At 50.4% G+C, this 20,960-nt stretch overlaps 1 protein-coding gene and 1 pseudogene across 1 annotated transcript; one reads left to right on the top strand and one right to left on the bottom strand.

Moving 5' to 3' along the window:
* LOC149357104 (sodium- and chloride-dependent glycine transporter 1-like) overlaps positions 1 to 11,052 on the bottom strand; it is a 44,429-nt pseudogene extending 33,377 nt beyond the window's left edge.
* A 1,968-nt stretch (positions 11,053 to 13,020) lies between these two features.
* Positions 13,021 to 14,060, top strand: LOC149357103 (uncharacterized). The gene is made up of 2 exons (XM_089576509.1): positions 13,021 to 13,365; positions 14,049 to 14,060. Exons 1-2 carry the CDS (start codon positions 13,021 to 13,023, stop codon positions 14,058 to 14,060), a joined length of 357 nt encoding a protein of 118 aa, XP_089432635.1.
* The last annotated feature ends 6,900 nt before the right edge of the window (positions 14,061 to 20,960 follow it).

Genomic DNA, 20,960 nt, shown 5'->3' with positions numbered 1-20,960 from the left:
TAAACCATACGCTTACCTATGCGGGTTGGTGTCGTAAAGGGCGATACCCCGATGCTCCATTAAGAAGCGCTCTCCAGGGACAAGATTCTACCACGACGCTTCTGCGACCATGTCATCGCTACACACGGACAGAACAGCGTGAGCGCCTTCGCTGTCCAAGCGGAAACAATGGTCAATCGCTCGATTTCCTTGAATGCAGTCTGGGTAACAGTTCTGGAATATTTTCATGATCGCTTCTATATCGGGCGACATTTCTCCTCCATAACTGACCACGTCCCTCACTCCTAACCAATGGTTCGTTGCGCAGGGCAGTACTAAACCGTTCTCGATCAGAAGCTTCAATTCTGCTATAGTACCGATTCCTTTTGAAATTCTTGGGACGCTTTGTATCGCAGTGATCGTTGTTTGAATATAGTTACCTAAGAAAAACATGCCGAAGGACCATGAAGCAAGAATTAGCCTGCATTCCGCCAGCATACATGGTGGGCTCTGATTTAACAGGCCACCAACTAGGAATAGGCAAACGTCAGACAGGGAGAAGCAGTGTTGCCTCGGAATAAGCTTAACGGTCATCCACAGGCCCAGGCAGAGGAAAGCGCCGAGAGCCGCTGAAGTGACTATCAACCAGGTGAACGAAATCCATGAGTCAATAAAGGTTATTTGCATGACAGTACCACGTTGAGTAAAGAAACAGAGCACTGCTGGAGAAAATTGGGTGTCTTTAAACATGTGTGGAAATTGAAAGTAGGAGCCGGTGTAAGCTAATATTATAAACTCTACCTCTGAATAAAATTGTACGTCATTCCTGGCTCTGATGAGGTGCACACTGTTATTCAGTGTTCTGTATGCGTCCAGAAGGGCTGCAGCTTCTGGCATCATCAGAGCGATTTCAATGAAATCCGTTCATATCAGGAACTGCTTCCCTTTTGGAAAGGAGTTGTCCGGTCCATCTTCAATAAAAAAATTTCAGGAGCTTCGACAATCTTTCGCTGATTGCATCTTCTGAATCGGCTTGTGGGAGCATTGATGGTAGCGGTAGTGACACTCGTAACCTGGCAGAGGCCGCTGCGAAACTGCGTGAGAACCTCCTCGTGTGAATCTGTAGGAATAAACCAACGCGTATACGTCAGCTGTTGAATGCAAACTACGGTTACGTTCTGCAATTCGCGGTTTGGTTCCAGAACCAGGGCGCAAATACAAGCCGCTTCTGTACGGAGAACGAGAGAGAATTTTTCCGCGGCACAGAACAGCTTCCTCCTTCAGCGGCATAAGGCACAAATTCGCACAATACGTCTTCGAGCGAGTCCTTCACGAATTTCAGTGGTATCGGCAGGTCGTTAAAGTGTCCCTCTAACTCTGGTAAATTCTGGGGTGAGTGGAAGAGGACAGATCTCTCGGGGGATGAATTCGAGGCTTCCATAATGCTAAGCATTGTTGAATTTAGTCCAGCCGACAGAGCGCTGGTATCAATGACGGAAAGGAGACAGCAAATCAGCAAGAAAGTCGCCCTCGAAGATAGCTTAGTACGCATCACGTATAGCGAGACGATGGTCCTCTAATCGCCAATATCAACTTTCAGAGGCTTCGCATTTGCACGTTGCCGCGCTTTGCGTCAACAATTGTTCAGACTTTAAAACACTACTTTAAAGCCACATTTCGCGGTAACGCTTTCAAATAAGGCACCGTGTATCGTCTTCTATCACCAATTTCGGTGCAGTATGTTCACAGAACAAGAAATTTATTTTTGTAACGAACAACGTGAAAGACTCAGAAACATCAACCGCAGTAACTTCAGGTGAGCTGTGTGAAGTTGTGAACTCGAGTGCGGTGCTTATACTGAACTGGGCCCATTAGGAAGTTGCTTAGAAACGAAAAAAAAAAGCGGGAGAAAAAGCACGGAAGTGAACTGCACCGAACAGCGCAGTGTTTTTCTCACTTCTTGGGCTACGTTCGATAGCCGCGTAGGAAAGCGCTTCACAGTTCCAGAAGGTACAGAGTCGTGCGCGTCCACTCAAACTTGTGGGGCTTGTGTACCGAAAAGAATGACTCGACAAAAACTTTCGCATTGCTGAAGGAGTCCGATAAGAAAGTACTTTTGAGCAAACGCTCTGATTGCATTGAAAAAGCGATTCCATTGAGCTGTATGTTTGCGTTGAAAAAAACTTCGGAAAACGGCGATCACTCCTGGGACACACACAAGTGCACAGTGCACGTTAAAGAACCCCAGGTGGTCGAAATTTCCCGAGCCCTTCTCTACGGCGTCCCTCATAGTCTGAGCCGCTTTGGAGCGTTTAACCCCCACAATCCAAATCTTTCACTCCCACCTTCCTTCCTTCCCTCACGGCGCAGTTGAGGAGTCCACCTCGAAGTGAGGCAACAGTGCAAAATTTCCTTTCCTCCAAAACCACTTATTTAGAGTTATATATGGAAGGCACAGTGACTAAAATCGCATGTTTCCAGTTCATCAGCAACCGCTGTAAGAATTGACCGACTTTAGGCAATTCTTGCTAGGAGATGAAATGCAAAGGTGAAATCCCGACCATCCACGCCACATTTTCATCATCGCGGCCAGATTGGTGGTTTGTTGGTTTATTGGGGTTTAACGTCCCAAATCAACTCAGACTATGAGGGACGCCGTAGAGAAGCGGTCGAGAAATTTCGACCACCTGGGGTCTTTAACGTGCGTTGACATCGCACAGTACACGGGCCTCTAGAATTTCGCCTCCATCGAAATTCGGCCACCGCGGGCCGGGATCGAACCCGCGTCTTTCGGGTCAGCAGCCCGAAAGACGCGGGTTCGATACCGGCCGCGCCTTCCGGGCTGCTGATCCGAAAGACGCGGGTTCAACAGAAGGGTTGTTGCTCCCGATATGAATGCATGACACCGATACTATACACCTGCTAGACGATAAGGCGGCAACCAAACACGTGCTAAAGGAAAGAAAAAAAGCTCCGCAGGATTTAAGCAATATATATTTCACGTTTCTTTTTAGGGCCGCCAGATATTCAGTCCCTATCAATGCGACTGGCATGACCGATCAACTAAACGAAATTCTCGATTGGAAAGCGTTAACCACGTATCTCGCGGCGTCAAGAAGATAATTCGCTCTGAAACAAGCCCGTAATGGCAGAACAGCCTCTTGACCACTTACGCGCACTTTATAACGACCCTTAGCGCTTTTAATCTTGGTGACAGCAACAGTACATGTTTGTTTTCGAACATTCATTCGTGTGAGTGTCATAAAATGACAAAAGTATTCCAAAATCTAACGGAAATAGTCACCCGTCGACGCACTATGGCGTCGTTGACTGCCAGCGTGCCCGATCTGGATGTTGATGAAACCCCGCCCTCCAGGATGTGTGAAGCACTAACGGTCGCTGAGCTGACCCACGAACAATTCCAGAAAACGAGACGGGCACGCTGGCGCCAACTGACCTCAGCTGCGCTTCCTGCAGATGTCAGGGACTTCGGCTGGCTGCGAGGCTGGCGGGTCCTGCCCACAAGAGACCGCCTTGCGGCGTGGGGCGTGGCGCCCTCCGTCCGATGCCCGCAATGCGGTCTTTTAGAAACGTTGCGGCACGCTATGTTCGACTGTGTAGTGGCGTGCACCTTTTGGGTACTAGTGTCACGGATGTTTTTAACCCGCCTCGAAGCGCGCACTAGTTCACGCGAACTGTTTACAATATGCTCTTGTGTGTCGGCATGTTCGTTTTGTGGCGGCAGCGTGGAGCGGTTTCCTTTAATGGGCGTCCGGAAAGAGCAATGTTTCCAAAGTTGCAGCGCCTCCGCACGCGCCTCTTTGAGCAAGCATGCGTGGACGCACTGTCAATGAGTGAGGATGAGTTCTTGCGCAAATGGTCGACATATTTCATCGTCCTGCGCGGCGGTCGAGTGTCGGCTTACTGCCTTACTGACGTGCTCAGTGCTGCGTCACTGCGCATGTGCTTGACTGATCAGAGCATTGAGTTCAGCAGTTTTGCATTGCATTTTTCTTGACATTAGAAAAAAAATAAACTTCTCTTTCTACGCCGCGAATACAGATCACCATATCGCTCTTTCAAAAATTAGCCGTATGACGCCGCCACCCTTGCAGGAATGACCGGCCCTTGTTTCTTACAGAAGCAGGTGTCTCTGCAGGATGTGGACGGTGCGGCTAAACGGCGTTAAACGGGGATAAACTTCTCTTTCTATGTCACCCACAGGGCTGTACACATCAACGGCAAGGTCTACTCGTTCGACAGTTACCATGGGGCATGGAACTTGCTCCGTGTCTTCATCTTCGACCCCGCGTCGCGCCGGTGGAATATGGTGCTGACGCAGCTTCCCTACGGCGGGCTGATTAACATTTCCCGCCACACAGTTGTAGCGTACGGCCACTGCGCGTATCTGTGGGGCGGCCCGCCCAGCTGGCTATCGCCGACTGTCCTTTACAGCTTCGACACAAGCACCATGACATGCAGCCGCCCTGAGGTGGCCGGTGAGGTGCCGTCATCGATTTACGGCAGCACAGCTTGTGTTGTTGGGCACCGTAAGTATATCTTAAGAGACTGGGATGTTTCGCCGTATATGCGGGTCCTTGACTTGGATACCCTAGAGTGGTATCGTGTCCCCACTAGCGGAGAGGCTCCGGTTCTACCTGCCTGCCACACTGCGTCTGCCATCGGGACCCGCAGGTATGTTTTCGGCGGCAGCCCAGCAGACCCTTCCTTCATCCTATACTATTTTGAAACGACCAACTCTTCATGGGTATCCCCACAGGTACAAGGAGTTCCCCCTGTGTGCCGGTGAAGTCATTCAACCTTCGTGTATAACGAAGAACTGTACATTTGCGGAGGGTACAGCGATTCGCTGCAGACCTACTTGGCAGATATACACAAGTACGACCCCGTGACGTCGCGTTGGACCGATGTGAAGCCATGTGGCTCACCAGCATCTCCCAGGTACTGGCACTGCTGCTCAGTGATGGGTGAAAGAGTGTTTATCTTCGGCGGCTTTGGGCCGGCACCCAACCAGGATGAGGGGCAAGTTGCTGAGGAGCGAAGGGCCCTGACCGATCTCCACGTGTTGCACTTGGCACTGACACTGCAGAACCTGTGCTTACTTGCAGTAATTGATGCACGGCTGGATCTATGCCCCTTGCCAAGCTTCATTAAACAAATGGTCTGCGCTATCACTTCTTCGTAGATGCTGCATCTCAAGCAAACTGAGTGCCTTCAGCGAAGCCAGTCCTGCGGTGTGGTGGTGATGCAACTTCGGCGCCACTACTGGACGCAGTAATAAACTCTTCTGTTATACGCAAAGAACTCCTTCCTTCTGTGCTCGATTTTGGCGCAAGCAAAAAAGTCGCTAGCATTTTTTTTATATTCATGTCGCCCGGGGCCGCCACTTTTTCTAAATAACAAAGAGAACAAATTTTCTGATCGAAGAATTATTCACTGAAATCGATTCAACTCCAGTCTGGTGGTTTGTTCAAGCGAGTCGCATTTACGTCACTTCGGCATGAAGCTTTGTGACCAATTTTAGTTTTCCGCCCAGCCCCTGCTGGTCATACATTTAAGAGCAGGTGGTAGATAGAGATATGTGGTGGTAGGCGTCGATTTCACCTCTTATCCGGAAACAACTTGCGTCTTTTGCGATGACTTCAGAAAGCCAAACAGTTATCACTTATTTCCGCATGTCTGCCCTCACTTTGACGCTGCTTTAAATGTTCACTGATTTTATAGCCTGCTAGTTATGGTCCTGTTTTCGCTATATACATTCTAGTTTCAATCTGGAAGCATCCGATCGGCATCTATGTCGTGAACGTGAGCCGAGAGAATTCGTCAAAGCTTGTATAAGTGACTGAATCAGGTTCAGATCATATCAAAGGCAATCTACAGCATGCTGGACTGTATTTGAAGCTTCCCGACAGCTTATTTACACTGATGCGAGAGCGCTCTGGTGCACTGCGCACGCCTTATACATTATCGACAAGCCTTCCACAATGGCTGGTGTGAAATGTTTGGAAAATGTGTCTGTGAAACCAACATGAATTGACAAAGCAACTTTGTGCCTTGGCGCTCTTTAGCCGCAGCTGATCTAGAGCCATAAAAATTCATCAGAATCGACAGGGAGGAGGAGGAGAGAGACATTAATGGATAATGGAGAGGTCTGCCTGGTTATAGGCCCGGCATGCTACTCCAGATGAGGATGAATAAGAGGGTGAAATGGAGAGAGAAAGAGAGAGAAAGAGAAAAAAAAAGGTGACATCAAACATACTCAACACTCACGCACTCTCTCACACACAATGATTATCGAAGTATGTCCACTAAACCCGTGTCCCTTAGAAAAACTAAGGCGACAGGGCGTGTGCCACTGACAGAGTTGCACCTCGACGACGAACCCCTTAACTTTTTAGTCCACTACGTTGACGCCTACGGCTACTGCGTCTACATGGGGGGTAGCTTTTCGGACATAAGGTCGCAGATGGGCGGCTTATACTGGTTCGGTACCCGCGCTATGACATGGAGCCGCTCGGAAATGTGCGGCCAAGTTGCGATACTGAGCATCTCTGCTTGTGTGCTGGGTCAACAGATGTACAACTTTGGTTTTTTGGACCCGGAGTCCTCACACCGTATATATTATCTTGACCATGAGAGTGGAGTCGAACCGACTAGCCGCTGCTTCCACACGGCGTCCCCAGTCGGAACCCGCCTGTATGCATGTGGTGGCCAGGCGTTGAACATAGAGGTCAACGACCGGTAAGATAATTCCTTGTATTATCTGGAAACAACCACATTGATGTGGGTGCGCCGAAGAGTGGAAGGTGCGCTCCCCAAAGGCCGCAAACTTCACACTACCTTCGTGCACAACGAACAGCTGTACATCTTCGGTGGCCGCACAAGAGAGCTGGGCGGTTAATTTTCAGACACGCATAAGTATGATATCGAGAAGTCGTGTTGGGTCGAAGTGACAACACATGGATTACGCCCGTCTTCTAAGCGCTCGGCCGGTTGCAGCGTGATGGTAGAAAAGGGTGTTTGTTTTTGGTGGCTTGGGGTACGCCCCAGACCATGAGAAAAGAGAGCCCATCGATGTTTCTGAAGACGAAAAGGCGATAACTGACCTGCAAGTGTTGCACTCAGCACCTACACTGCAGAACTTGCGTCTTCTTGCTGTCATCGATAGCAGGTTTTGACGTAGGCGGATTACCGGTAGCTATTAGAAACGAGATCAACGCTACCTCTTATGGCTCATCACAGATAGCGGACTCGTCCTGCACTTCAAACGAATGGTGCGCCTTCAGCGGAGCCACAGATGGTGGTGAGGTGGTGGCCACAATAGTGGCCACCACCAGATGGTGTTCACTATTGTGGCCACCAGATGGTGGCCACAATAGTGTTATCAGTGTCTTTACTTAGGTAGGTAATAATGCCTTTTTATTCTGAAAAACACCTTAGAAACTGAGCTTCTGCGGCGGACAGTTATTGGCCCCCTATCACCTAGGAGCGCCGCGCTGTGCGATTAGCGCTCCGCCCTCGGCAGCCTGTATAACCGAAACCGTGGTCCGCAGCTTTTGTGCGTATACAGTGAGACCATCGAAAGCTTTGCAGAACACGGATGTGTCATTCGCGTGCAGTTGTTGGCGGGTCAGCGCGGCGCCGAGGAAAACCAACTGTATGACAAACTCGCCACCACGCTCACCAGCTGTCTCATAACGACACCCTGTACGAGCTTGGGGACCAACGTGCGGTGATTCGCGATCAACTCTTAACTGCCAGATCCTCGCTTCGCACATTGAGAGCGCGGTTTCATCGCCAGCGCACGCATTTAGTGTTGGAGCCCGCATCTTTCGAGTGTGATCCGTGGAAAAGCAGCTGCCCCACCGACTTTCTACGAGCTACGCGGGCCTCGATTAGGGTTAGGTTCTGGGAATGAAGCCCTTGTTCCTTCGCTGTACCGCTTTTGTGCAGCCGCGTCGCTGGGTGCTGGAGACCTATAGAGCGCTGGAACTCATGGCGGAAATACTGACGACGCTTGTGTGGCTGTGAGGCTGCGTGCACGCCCGCGATTGAACAATTGTGAGCATCTGTGCATCGAGCGGACTCTGTGCTCTGTGCATCGAGCGGACACGCCTGACGTCCCGTTTGTGCTTCTCCAGGTAGCCTCGCAGCATTAGGACGCTCAGCTTGTGCTATCTATGGAGGGGGGCAGCCGAGCCCCCGACCCCCAGTCTATTGGTGGAGAGTGTGCCTCGTGTGCGACACCCCGTGAGAAGACACGGCGCACGCGCCTTCTAATACATTATGAACACCCATGACTATAAAATGCAGGGAAAAAATGTGGTAGAGTTCTAACGTGTCCCAACCGAGTAGTCGTGCGAAATCATTTGCTTAGCCTGGTTGACTCGTGCTTTTGTTTTGCTGGGTGGTCGGCACACCTTGTTACAATAAACCTAGGTTAAGTGATTATCGAGGTGAATCTCATGTATCTGCTCGCGCCGCAGGTGAAAATTGAAGATGACATTGCGCAATGCACAGCGCGAGATTGTGTTGCAGTTTAGCACGAGGCGTGATCGCCTACGACGATAGCATATAGTGCCCTCGTGCAGTGGCCAGAGAAGCTGATCTGTTCGCGCCACCGCGGATTCGAAACCCGGTCGCGGCAATATTTTTTTTATTTCTGCAGGGGCTGAGCTATGCTAGGTTTTTCTAAGGTCACTTTCAAGGCCAAGCTTAACACATACTCGGTGAGCTAGTTATACCTCGTTAAGCAATGTTTTCACAACGCTGACGCGAAGAAAAGATGAGACAACGCATTTTTGCGGTAATATTGTAGTCATGTAAAACCAACTAGCCCAACTTCATGCGCTGATGAAACGGAAGTCTTCGGGTCGCATTCTCTCGGAAGTGGTGACAATACAAGTTTTAACCCATTTAATTCGTGCAGCCAAATCTTGCAGGTTTAATGTGAGTTCACAGTAATCTTTTTTTTCTCAAAAATTCTGCACTCGTCGCCGCCGCTGTGTTTGCTGCTGCTTAAACTTGCTTACTGCTTACCTCAGAGATGCGCTACATTTGTGCTTTGCTTCCTGCAATGCAACATTTCGATCTGTATTTGCTTTGTAATTAGATATTTCCTGAAATAGGACCATTTTGCCTTTGTCAATACGCCAATACGTCAATATTAAAATTTTGGCCAATACAACGGCAGGTTTGAAAGGAGAAATATATTGAAGAACACCACTCATGTATTTAATGCATTTCTTGGTGTTATCAGAGGAGGAGCGATAAGTTAACGCAAACAGTGCCCCTTCGCATTTGAGAGTTGATCCATAATGGTATAAAACATGATGATGAGTAAAATCCTTGCTAGCCACCAGGGGAACGCCTGTGCTTTCAGTTCCGAAATACATCTCCGATATCAAAAGTCAAATCCATTCTCACTCTGGCGAGCAAACGACGAACGCCTAAAAACGGTCGCTTGGCGGGAAGACAAACGGCGGTTCATCGGCTTCGACTACGATGGTCCTGTAGACGTTGATTGCTACTGTAGACGTTGATCGCTAGTCAATCTGAGTAGCTCGAAAGGTTGGGAGGACAGCGATCACGCAGCTCTCGGAGTTGTAGTATCTGATGACTTCTTCGACGCAGCGGAGGTGAGAACGAAGGTGAAGGTGAGTTCACCTAAAATTGAGGATCGACAAGAGCAGGAGACACAAGTTTTTGCTTGGTCCGCTTTAGAAATTTTCAGCTTCATCTGAGAGGGGTGCTGAACAATTGTTTTCATGCACAGAAAGATTGTGAAGGGACCCGCGGCACCGAAAAGGCTTTCGGTAGAGTCAGGCTATTGAAAACAACCATGAGATGGCGAAAAAAATTGATTTGAAATACAAGCGTTCGACTACACTGTATCTCGCCTCCCTGCTCCCCTCAGCGTGCACTCTCGGGAAAGGAAGCTTTCCTATATCGGCAGCTACAGACAGACATTTTTCCGACGCCACAAAACCGACGGCCCAGCCTCTCCGCCGACACAACTCCAAATTGTAGCTTATGCCCGGGCTCCCAGACTCCCTGCGACATGGTCTGGGAATGTGTGAGCACCCCCTAACTAACCACCCAACCACTGAGCCTCGTGGGACCACTGGCTGCCCCTCCCCCTGCCCAGCCACCAACTTCCGCTGGCCCGCCGATAGCGCGCAAATGTAGTCAGCGCTGCACTTTCGAAATAAAAAGCCTAATTTCCAGGGATATAGTCTACTGCATTATAAAAAATTTTCCTCTATGCGGCAGATGCAAAATTCTAAATCCCTATAATAAAGCCCATAGAGGCATCTTAATCTCATTTGTTCTTTCATGCCCTAGACGCGCTGTGATGTGTTCCTCGCTTCTACTCTTCTTTCATTAAATTACTTTCTCTTTCTCACTTCTACTCTTCTTCTTCTTCTTCCCCATATGAAAATACTCGCTGTACTCATCTCGTCTTTGTCGTTTTCTCTGACGCCGAATATAAGGTCAACTATTGTGCGAAATGTGTTCTTCCTTTTATAATGCGTTATGCTACACTGGCTTAGTAAGAAATAGTGCAAACATCGCAGGATTCCCACCGGAACATCTGTTCTGGCAGTGTGCACGTCTTGCGACAGAAAGAACGCGGCTTTCATATTAGACGGAGGAAGTGAATGATCTGTCAAGGCTACAACAACAACAACATAATTAGGACGGCGCCAGCTCATGCCGCGAGCAATCCGCGCCAGCCCCGCCCAGAGAACAAGCCCTCAGTGGTCCTGGAAAGACGCACATGTCCCGTATGCTATCAGTGGGGACCCCGGTGCGAATGCCATCACCGACGGCGAATGACAGGAGTGGTTCGGCGGAAGGCCGGAACATCCCCGACGCCGCGAACCACGGGGTGCCGGACGAGTCCGCGGACGAAACGGAGCTGCGACGAGAGCCGCCGCGCAGTGGAGATGAGCCCCGCCGTTCGCCGCGGCCTTCCACCCCGGACGGCGTATTCCCTTCCGTCCGGCGGGACGCGGTAAGCATGCCGCGGGCGTGCCTCATCTTCGCCATCCTGGCGGTGATCGCCGCCACGTGCTACATCGTCGTGTCGCGGCTGATCTTCATCGCACAGTGGCTGTCCGCGAACGGCCTCCCCTCCTACAAGAATCACCGAAGTCCGGCCGCCCCCGGAGCCAAGTGGGGAGCCCCGCGGATATAGATGCCGGGCTTCCGGCACGGTACCGCACCAGGTGCCTTGCCAGGCGGCACCGTTTGGAGCCGCAAGGTCGCGGCCACCGTCATCGCTATTTTGCGCCTTGTTCCTACGACTGGGACCGCTACGCTGATAAGCCCAGAAGATGCGGTCAATAAATGTTACTATTGTGCGCAACAAAGTTGGTACCAGCATGTGACTTACACATAGCTACGCATATTTGATTGTTTAAATCCTGAAATACGTTCGAAGAATTACAAGTTAGCAAAGCTTTTTGCAGACCCATTTTTGCGTCCGCACTACAGCTCGCCTGGATGAGGCAGCGCACATTTCATATATCGCACTACTAGAGAGCGATTTTGCAATATTAGATAGTCTTGTGTGAGAATGCCTTTGATTTTTTTCCTTTATTCCTGTTTGTATATATTTCCTTTTTCGCGGTAGTAAACCCTCAGTTGAAAGATAGTGCCTGTGTTGCCCTCTTCTCCCTTGTCTTCATTCTTCACCGCTATGATGTATAGTTCAATCCGACTAGCCCAACTTTCCGACATTCTACGTTACATTAAGCTTCACAAGTAATCTTGAAGTAATTAATTATTTATCAGAAGTATTTATTGTATTTACGTTATTTTTGGAAGCAGCAGTTACTTGCATTCGCGCGGTTTTAGGCTAGTAATTAGTAGTGTAAATCAATTACTTTTCACAAATAATTTTTCCATGTGTAGTAAACACAAACAAAACATCGACGTTTAGCGACAAACGCAGCTACACCTTTCCAGATTCCACCCCGCTGCAATCGGTACCGACACCGATTTCTCACGCGTTTCTCCGCTACCTGGTTGCTTAGTGCTTCTACTTGTTCTTGACCGAAAACTGAAACAGTAGCGCTCAGTTTCCCCGGCTGTTTCCTTTTCTCGTGGACAGCAATCGTTGATGCCTTTTTTCCAAAGGCGGTGTTTTCGCAGACGGCGTGTCATCTGCCCAGACACGTCTGCTCCTTGTGTTTCTGCAAACGTCGAGAGCAGAGGGCAAGTATAATTCGAGGCTCGAACTGTGCGCTCGCCTGACTTCTAGAGGACAGATGGGATAGGCTCCGCGCAGCGATCATTCAATTAGTAAATACGAAATCACCAGGGTATACACTCAATATACATTCAGGATATACACACAAAGCCAAGCTTCGATGTTCGTATTTTCTTCTGGCCTGTTACGCGCGTAGAGCTAGATCTTCGGGGACTCTCCACCTCAGGTCTAAAATTTTCGTCCTCGTACACGCCTTCAGCGTGTTCACGGCCCGCAATATATGTGGCATGCGACGCAATCAGATGAGGTGCTTATTAGTGAATCGGCCAACTACTTCTGACGCGTGACGTCATCACATCGAACGGTGCCATCAACAAAGGTACAGGCTGAAGCTCGGGCAGGTTGATACAACTTTCCAAGCAAAAATATTTCGCTCCGGGCGGATTAAACTTGAGCTGCTAGTCAGCGCCTTGTGTGTCGTTTTCTTCGTTCGTCCTGTGTTTTGCGCTGTTTACCTTCCTTTAAAAAGGTAAAGGTAAAGAAGAAAATCTCGCGCTCGCATGCGCATGCGCCGCCCACTGTGCAGCGCGTCTTCTTCCTCTCTTCTTTGCGTGCAGCTATGAACATAACCGACCACGCAGTGATTCCGGCAGGCGGCGCATCAGCAGCTCGCACTGTGAAAAAAAGGACGAAGAAGAGCGAATAAAGCCGACCACCAGGTTTGATTTCATTGCGTGGCCGTTGACTGGAAAGGAACAAAGCGGCCCGATATCCTTTTCGCAAGAACTGGTTGCCATCGAACGATGTGGACGGCGCGGCTGAACCGCATTCCAGAACTCTTCAACGAAACATCGGTCACCATCGAAGGGAAGGTTTACTTGTTCGGCTGTTTCGACATCTGCTGGCCGGACAGTGATGAAATCTCGGGCTACATCGTCGACGTGTACACCTTCGACCCCATCTCGTACCGGTGGGATAGAATACACACTCGGCCATTTCCCGAAGTTGAGCCGATTTTTTACATCATGGGCCGCAGCGTTGTAGCCTACGGCCACTGCGTCTACATATGGGGCGGACAGCACATCAGCCCAGAGGTTACCGGCCTCTACCGCTTCGATAGCGATGCCATGATGTGGAGCCGTCCGGCGGTAAGAGGCGAAGTACCGAGTGCTGATGTTAACCACTCGGCGTGCGTGCTTGGTCACCGGATGTACATTTTTGGTGGATTGCACAGAGGTTCATCGAATTTTGTACGTTTTCTGGACCTGGAGACCCTAGAGTGGCATCGTGTCCCGACCAGCGGAGAGGCCCCCCTCGGGCGCTACGGCCACACGGCGACAACCATCGGAACCCGCATGTACGTTTGGGGTGGCAACCTAGAATTCTCACGACCGCACGATCCTTACGACAATTGCTTATATTATCTGGAAACGACCACTGCGACGTGGGTGCGCTCACAAGTGCAAGGCTTGGCCCCGGAGGGGCGCGACCGTCACTCTGCCTTCGTGTACGAGCGACAGCTGTGTATCTTCGGCGGCTACAACGGAGTGCTGAACACCTACTTTCCAGATATGCACAAGTATAACGTTGAAAAGTCGTGCTGGAGTAAATTGACGCCCAGCGGATCAGGCCCGCCTGCGAGGTACTCGCCCGGATGCTGTGTGCTTGGAGAGAGGGTGTTGGTCTTCGGCGGCTTCGGGCCTCCACCCAGCCTTGTGGAGGAAGATCATCTCGAAGTGATTTCTGAGGAAGAAGACCTGCACGGACCTGCACGTGTTGCACTTAGCACCGACGCTGCAGAACTTGTGTATGCTTGCTGTCATTGATGCAGGTCTGGATATGAGCGAATTACCAGAATTGATTATAAATGAGATCAACACCATCAAATCAGGAGAATCTTAATCGCCGCGTCCGAGTTGTCGTGAGCTTGATAGAGCGCCTTGGACAGAGCGTCGCGAGATCGTGCTGGCATACAGGCGGCTTGAACTTATCCCGTACTACCCTACGGCGTTTCTTTCGGTGTGTAGCAGTGCGCCCTCCAGGGGTGGAACAACAGTGAGCCTTTGCATGCATCGAGAAGAAAGGCTTGATATTCTGTTTTATCGTCGCTCGGTAGCCGCGCCGTGTCAAGACGCTCTGCATGTGCTGTCCTATAGAAGGAAACCAGCCGCGCTGTTAGCGCGTAATGTTAAGAGGCAACACATGACACAGCACTTCTTGAGTGTGCAGTATGTAAGAATGTGTACATATGTGACATTAGCTCAACGGTGGTGGTGATACGAGCGGCAACGCGTTTAATCCCGGCGCCAAGGCTGGCAGGTTGGCACGATTTCCGAGTAAGCTTTTTTCTTTAAAATTTTGTGCACATCGTCGTTCCTGCGCTTGCTTCTGCAGCATATTTCTAACCGCTTTTCTTCCTGAGTTCCTGTGTATGCGAATGCATTTCTTGGTAATATTCCAATGTGTTTTTACTTTGTAACGAGGGGCTTCTGGAGAGTAACTGTTTTTCAGAAGCTGCGAATGTGATTATGTGATTATTGATCTTATCTTAGCTCCGGAATTGCCATGACTAAGTCACTTTTTAACGGTTTAGATGGGAAGAGGAAAAAAAATTACCGACGATTACGTTACTTCCTAATGCGAAATTTGAGCGCAGCAAATACACTGTTTCACCTTTTCGATAGATTGAGGCAAAGAAATCGAGCAACACATGTATGCGCTATCACAGAATTTTTTTTTATTTTTCGCAGGAAGAGGGGGGAGGGGGGCGGCGTGTACACCCAGCGGCAAACGATGGGGGCAGAAGCGCGCGCAGCAAGCGGACAACACGATAAAGGGAGGAGGGAAGAGGTAGCAGCGACTGACTGATGCCGCTGACGCCGATAGTGAGTCAACCCCAGCTGCGGAGTTGGTTTCAGGGACAACGCCGCCGATGCCGACACAAACAATATGATACCCTCGCTTCCGCAGCGCTCAAGAACCAGGTCTAGCCGTGGGAAGGTGGTCACGTATTCGTCGACGTGCCGGGGCCTACGTGAAATAACCGGCGCGTCGGCAACTGAAGAGCTCCCTATCCGCCACACAAGAACAGGGGGGGGGGACCCTTTCCTCCTCTTTCTGCATGGCGGCGACGGTGTTCTATGCAGTCACGTTATCTTGACTCTGTAGCGGCGTCAGCGGCATCCAGCGGTATCAGTCGGTCGCTGCTAGCGCTGGGGGGATGAAAGGGGGGCGGAGCTGGTTACGAGGCCGACGACAACGCCGACGACGACGCGAAACCCAGGAACGGACGCCAAAGAGCTGCGCTCTAAAAATTAGGCAGTGGCTTAGCTCTGGTTAAGCCTGCATACACAAGCGGAAAGCTTCAGTTGTGCTTGGTTTGACGGCCGTCCACACACTGCCTGCACGGAGGCGGAGGAGGAGACGGAAATCGGCGCAGTTAAAACTGCCCGCAGGAATGCGGAGAGGAGTGTTGCCGGCTGCGACGCGGGCAACACGCGGCTGCAACGAAACGTCAAACGGGAGGGAGGAGAGGAGCGCGCGCAGTAGTAGCGGCGGTGAGAAGGCGGCGCACATGCGCAGTGGTGCGCGGTTGCGTCGAACGCTGCGCGTGACTCCACTAGGTCGCGGCATACGGCATACGCGAACGTCGGCTCCGACCCTCGTAGTCAAGCTTTTCGCTTCAAAAATTGGAAGCTCCAAACATCTCATGTTATAAGCTACGAGGGGAGAAATAATTTTCCTAGCTCGCACAAGAAAAAGAAGACCAGCTTAAAAGTGTTCTGACGGAAGTAGGAGCAAGCTTATCGGGATAGCCGAAATTAACGAGATAGTTATTCTTTCATGGACATGGTCGTCAAGGTACAATAACCTGCTCAACACCGGCTCGATCAATGTGATATATATTTATTGGAGGTAAAAGAAGGGTCAACTGGGACTGCAGCCTTCAAGGAGAGGGCCGAGAAGGTTGAAGCAGACCGCGCCAGTGTTGACGTTGAGAAAATAAGACGGTGGGTAAGACACGAGGGCAGACTTAAGAGCACCGCCTTAATAGTATGACGCTATAGCGTTAATTGGTTGCTTCAGCCGGTTGGGGTCCCCTGCGTATCACGTAGCAAACATGGCAATTCTCTTCTTTACATTCATAGCTTGCGGGGATGCACCCTTGCTTTAAGAGTGAATGATTTCTGCGTTATAAGACTGCGGCTGTAGCCGAATTGTCTGAGGAACCGTGATACGAAGCTGCTCTTTTTCGCGGGAAGTGGTTTTAATCCCGCTCGGGGATGAAGCTTTCTCTGCTCGATACCGCTTTCGTGACGACGATACGACGCTACAGTTGGCGTCCCTGCAGACGCTGTGGATGGAAGTGGCGCTGGCGTCTGCATTTGCTGGACAATTGTGTGTATGGAAGTTTCCCACTCCTGTCCAGATTGCTCTCCCCGAGCAGCCTCGCGCAACCAGTCAATAATTTTGCTGCCACCTGCCACGGCGGGCAGGTTGTCATGATGTCCCATGACGTTGGCTCTAGCTTTATTTTTGTTTTATCTTCACTGCGAACTGTGTAACAACCAGTATTGCTTTTTTGGCGTTTGTTTTGTTTTATATGTTGTTGTATAACTGTGCCTAAGCGGCGTATAATTGTCTACTGTACAGTCGGGGACAAAAGTCTACGGACCACGTGTTCCTCAAACGAAGCTTATAGCTCTACTATTAGACAACGGCTGGAGACCGCACTTGGGGAGATCAAAGAACAAAAATTTAACTTTTACCTCCAAAAGTGTGGTCTCCAGCCGCCGACCAATAGCAGAGCTATCCGCTTTGTTAGAGGAACACGTCGTCCGGAGACCTTTGTCCCCGACTGTACGCATTGTATTATCTCATGTTGTTAGCCACCACTATATGCCCCCAACTGTTAAGTCCGAATGCCCGTGGCGTAGTCAGGCTGTCGGAAGACAAGTTTTACCATGGGCACCCTTCCATCATGTACTGTGTGGGTTTCTAAGTGGACACAGGCCACCACCCACCGCGGGTTCGAGCTTCGCGCGAGCCAAGGGCCCCGATCAGCCGTCACCACACACACACTGGGACACCGATGCAGTGCACTCAGCCTCCGCTGGGAGGAGAGCGATTCGCCGCAAAGAAATAGGCCTCCAAGTTCACAAAGGAGACGTTTATTCACATCGTCCTCCAGCTGATACACACACACTCAATAGTCACCCCGTCCCGGAGGCGCGCCAGAAGCAAGGCTCCGCTGCGCGCACGAAGCGACTCGAGTAATGCGCACCGCTAGCACGCCGCTGCAGGAGAATGTCCCCGCGGCAGTGCTGTGATCTCTCTCTCGTGTCGACCGTTGGGCCGGTTGCGAGAGAGAGTGGGCATTCAACGCAAGGTACGCCTGTCAGAGGTCGCTGGACCCCGCTGGACAGGCTCGAGCCGCTGCAGGTCAGAGGACACGTGCGGGCGAGCTCGAGTAAGCACTGGTCTGAACGGCAAAGGCTGGCACGGACAAACAGTAACGTACGCAACTTACGCTGTCTCGGAGGGATCTCTCTCTCTCTGGACCCCGCTCGGACGGTCGCGCGGTGCGCGGCCGCCCCAAAGCGGGTCCTGAATTCCCGCCAAAAGGCGCCAATGGCAAAGGCCCTTGGGGAGCCGGGGCGGAGCTGTGGCTAAATGACAGTGATTAGTCACCCAGCCGCCTCTCCACCGCCTGAGGCGGGAGCAAGGGAAAGAGGAGAAACAACGCGGGAGGCCGGCAGAGCCGCGCAAAGGCGGCGGCGGAAAGCCAGGATTCCCACATCTGCATGGTGGCAAAATAAACATTATGATTACAGGTCACGTGACCTAGGTTACATGTGGGATACCTGCTTCATCGCTCAACACCGAGGCTGAACTTTCTGCAGAAAGGGAATTTCAACGCTAACGCGTAATAGCCTCGGAGAGTATTGCTGGCGTAAAACCTTGAAATTCATGAATGGCCTCATAATAAAGATGATATTTTTCGGAAGGTCAACTACCTAGCGTCCGAATCCGAACTTACTAAGCTTTTCTCGGTAGACATAAAAAATCTTAGTAAGCTAACAAGAGTTCGGGATAGGAGCTGCATGTGGAATTTAATTTGTGCCATATCTGCACTGTTCGTGTGGACTCTTTGATGGAATAAAACCTCAGTAGGTAGGCTGCGCTGCAGAAATGGAGAGCGCACCATGCTGAGCGTTTAGTCAATAACATGAATGGACAGGATAATTTTTCTTGCGGGGAACGCTTGCCCATTCCAACACAGGTAAGTAGCTTTCTTAAACGGGTCGTGGTACTATGTGAAGCCGGCCGCTACTGAAAGTATTCGTGCTAGAGGTAACTACCTGCCTCAGCCACCGTCGTTGCTGCACACAAAAATTAAGAAGCGGGAGCTGCCTGGCCAGCATCGCCCTCTTCATTTTCCTGTGGTCGCAGCGCACTGTATCTTTCATGGCCCAGCCGAGGTCGTCGCCATTTGCTTTAGTGCGCGCTGCTAATGAACTCTGATTTGTTCCTAAACTTTCTGTCTCATCAAATCTTCAAATTAAATGCACGCATTCGAGAAAAAAAAGTTATATGAAGTTTTGTGATTCGAAGCTGCTTTTAGGCACGAAACACTTTTGGAGCGAAAGCTACACTAGTCTAGCAGGAGCGCATTTCGCGGTGCTTGCCAAAAGCCACTACTGCCCATGCGGCGTTACCAAGGCACCCAGCACCATGGCAACGATGGCGCCGCTGCCGCTGCGCCGCAGTGCGCATGCGCTGAATCGCGCCGCGCAGCTCGGATATAAGCCGGAAGCGATGCGCTGGCTCCTCAGACGCGCACCATGGAAGAAAGAGAGCGCCGTGCTCGCCACGGTCCTGCGCGGCGGTCGAGTGTCGGCTTTCTTACTGCCTTACTGACGTGCTCAGTGCTGCGTCACTGCGCATGTGCTTGACTGATCAGAGCATTGAGTTCAGCAGTTTTGCTTTGTATTTTTGTTGACATTAGTTGAAAATAAACTTCTCTTTCTACGCCACGGTAGCGGTAGCGATCTCGTGGAAACATTGCGGCACGCAATGTTTGAGTGTGTAGTTGCGCGCACCTTTTGGGTACTAGTGTCACGGATGTTTTTAACCCGCCTCGAAGCGCGCACTAGTTCACGCGAACTGTTTACAAATATGCTCTTGTGTGTCGGCATGTTCGTTTTGTGGCGGCAGCGTGGAGCGGCTTCCGTAAATGGGCGTCCGCAAAGAGCAATGTTTCCAATGTTGCAGCGCCTCCGCACGCGCCTCTTTGAGCAAGCATGCGTGGACGCACTGTCAATGAGCGAGGCTGAGTTCTTGCGCAAATGGTCGACATACTTTATCGTCCTGCGCGGCGGTCGAGTGGCGGCTTTCTTACTGCCTTACTGACATGCTCAGTGCTGCGTCACTGCGCATGTGCTTGAAAGATAAGACTTCAGTTCAACTGTTTTGTTTCGTATTTTTGTTCCTTTCGAAAAAATTAAACTTCTCTTTCCACGCCACGGTAGCGGTGCAGGCTGCGTGAAATTGAGCCTTCCGATACAGAAGTACAAGGCCGCATGGTACAAGGCCGGCCGACAGCGTGAAAACGAGGCGAGAAAGGCTAAGCGGGTGGCACAGACGCCCGAAGAACGAGAGGAACGTCTCGTGAAGAGACGCCACCAAGCGGCTGAACGACAACGACGACGTGTCACTACCGAAATGTCAGTAGACGAAACTGCTTTCGCTACGTGTATCCTGGCCTAGCTGAGCGAAGCCGCTGCCAGAGTTTTAGATCTCATTCTTTGCAGGTTCAGGTGGACATCACCTGGGAACCACGGCGAACGTGATGGCGAACATGACGCCAAATTGACGTCGAAATTCTTGTCGAGCATTCCGAAACTACCCGTCCTCATGGGTTATGGGTTTCGATTCTTGAAAATATCTTGAAAATTTCGGTGCCGGATCGAAGCGCGTATCCGTCAAAGCGGTTTTGCGTCAGAAAAATTGTTTTCTTGCGTTGGAATTATAACGCCCATTTGCGTAACATCCGTCCCCCGTAGTCCATGTGAAGCCTCATAAGCTGGTAGTGGCATTGGAAAACTCACCATGCTTAGAGTTAGAGGCGGGAGTTTTAGGCACTAAAAAGCACGTTTTAGGCGCCATAAATAGGCGGCTAAAATTGCGTATTAGGCACCTAACGCAGAAAAATAGGCACTGTAAACGTTATCAAAAGTGCAGATAGTTCCGAACTTCAGCGCGCAATATCTGCCGTAAAATAAAACAAAAACACAGTAGGAATGATTTGGGACCTTAAGCAAGATGCGAACATTAGAAGCCGTTTTTTTTTAAGGCTGTCGCGCAACTTTTCATACAATACACATGCTTCAGCAGAGCAAAAGGGACGGTTACCAACCCTTTTAAAACACTTTGGTATACCTCGAAGAAAAGTAGAAACAATGAACACCTTAACAAGAGGCCATGTATTTAGAAATTGATAGAAACGTTGTCAATTCAAAGCCTCTGACAAATGAGTTCAGTTTTCTCTCACACAGGAATTGAACTTATTATTGAAGGCATACACGATGTTTCAACATTAATAAATATATTGTCATTTGTACAAACAGTGTTTTCTAGTTTGTGGCTTCACGTGTCTGGAGCCACGCGACTATCAAACGGTGCTTGCCATTAGAAGGGTCTGGAAACCATAAATACGAGAGGCTAGAAAATGTTACACACA

Source organism: Amblyomma mixtum, chromosome 3, assembly GCF_055824585.1.
Source record: "Amblyomma mixtum isolate Tamu chromosome 3, ASM5582458v1, whole genome shotgun sequence".
NCBI classification, from domain to species: Eukaryota; Metazoa; Arthropoda; class Arachnida; order Ixodida; family Ixodidae; genus Amblyomma; species Amblyomma mixtum.
Note: the sequence above shows the minus strand (reverse complement) of the source record. Positions and strands in the feature narration are given on the sequence as shown.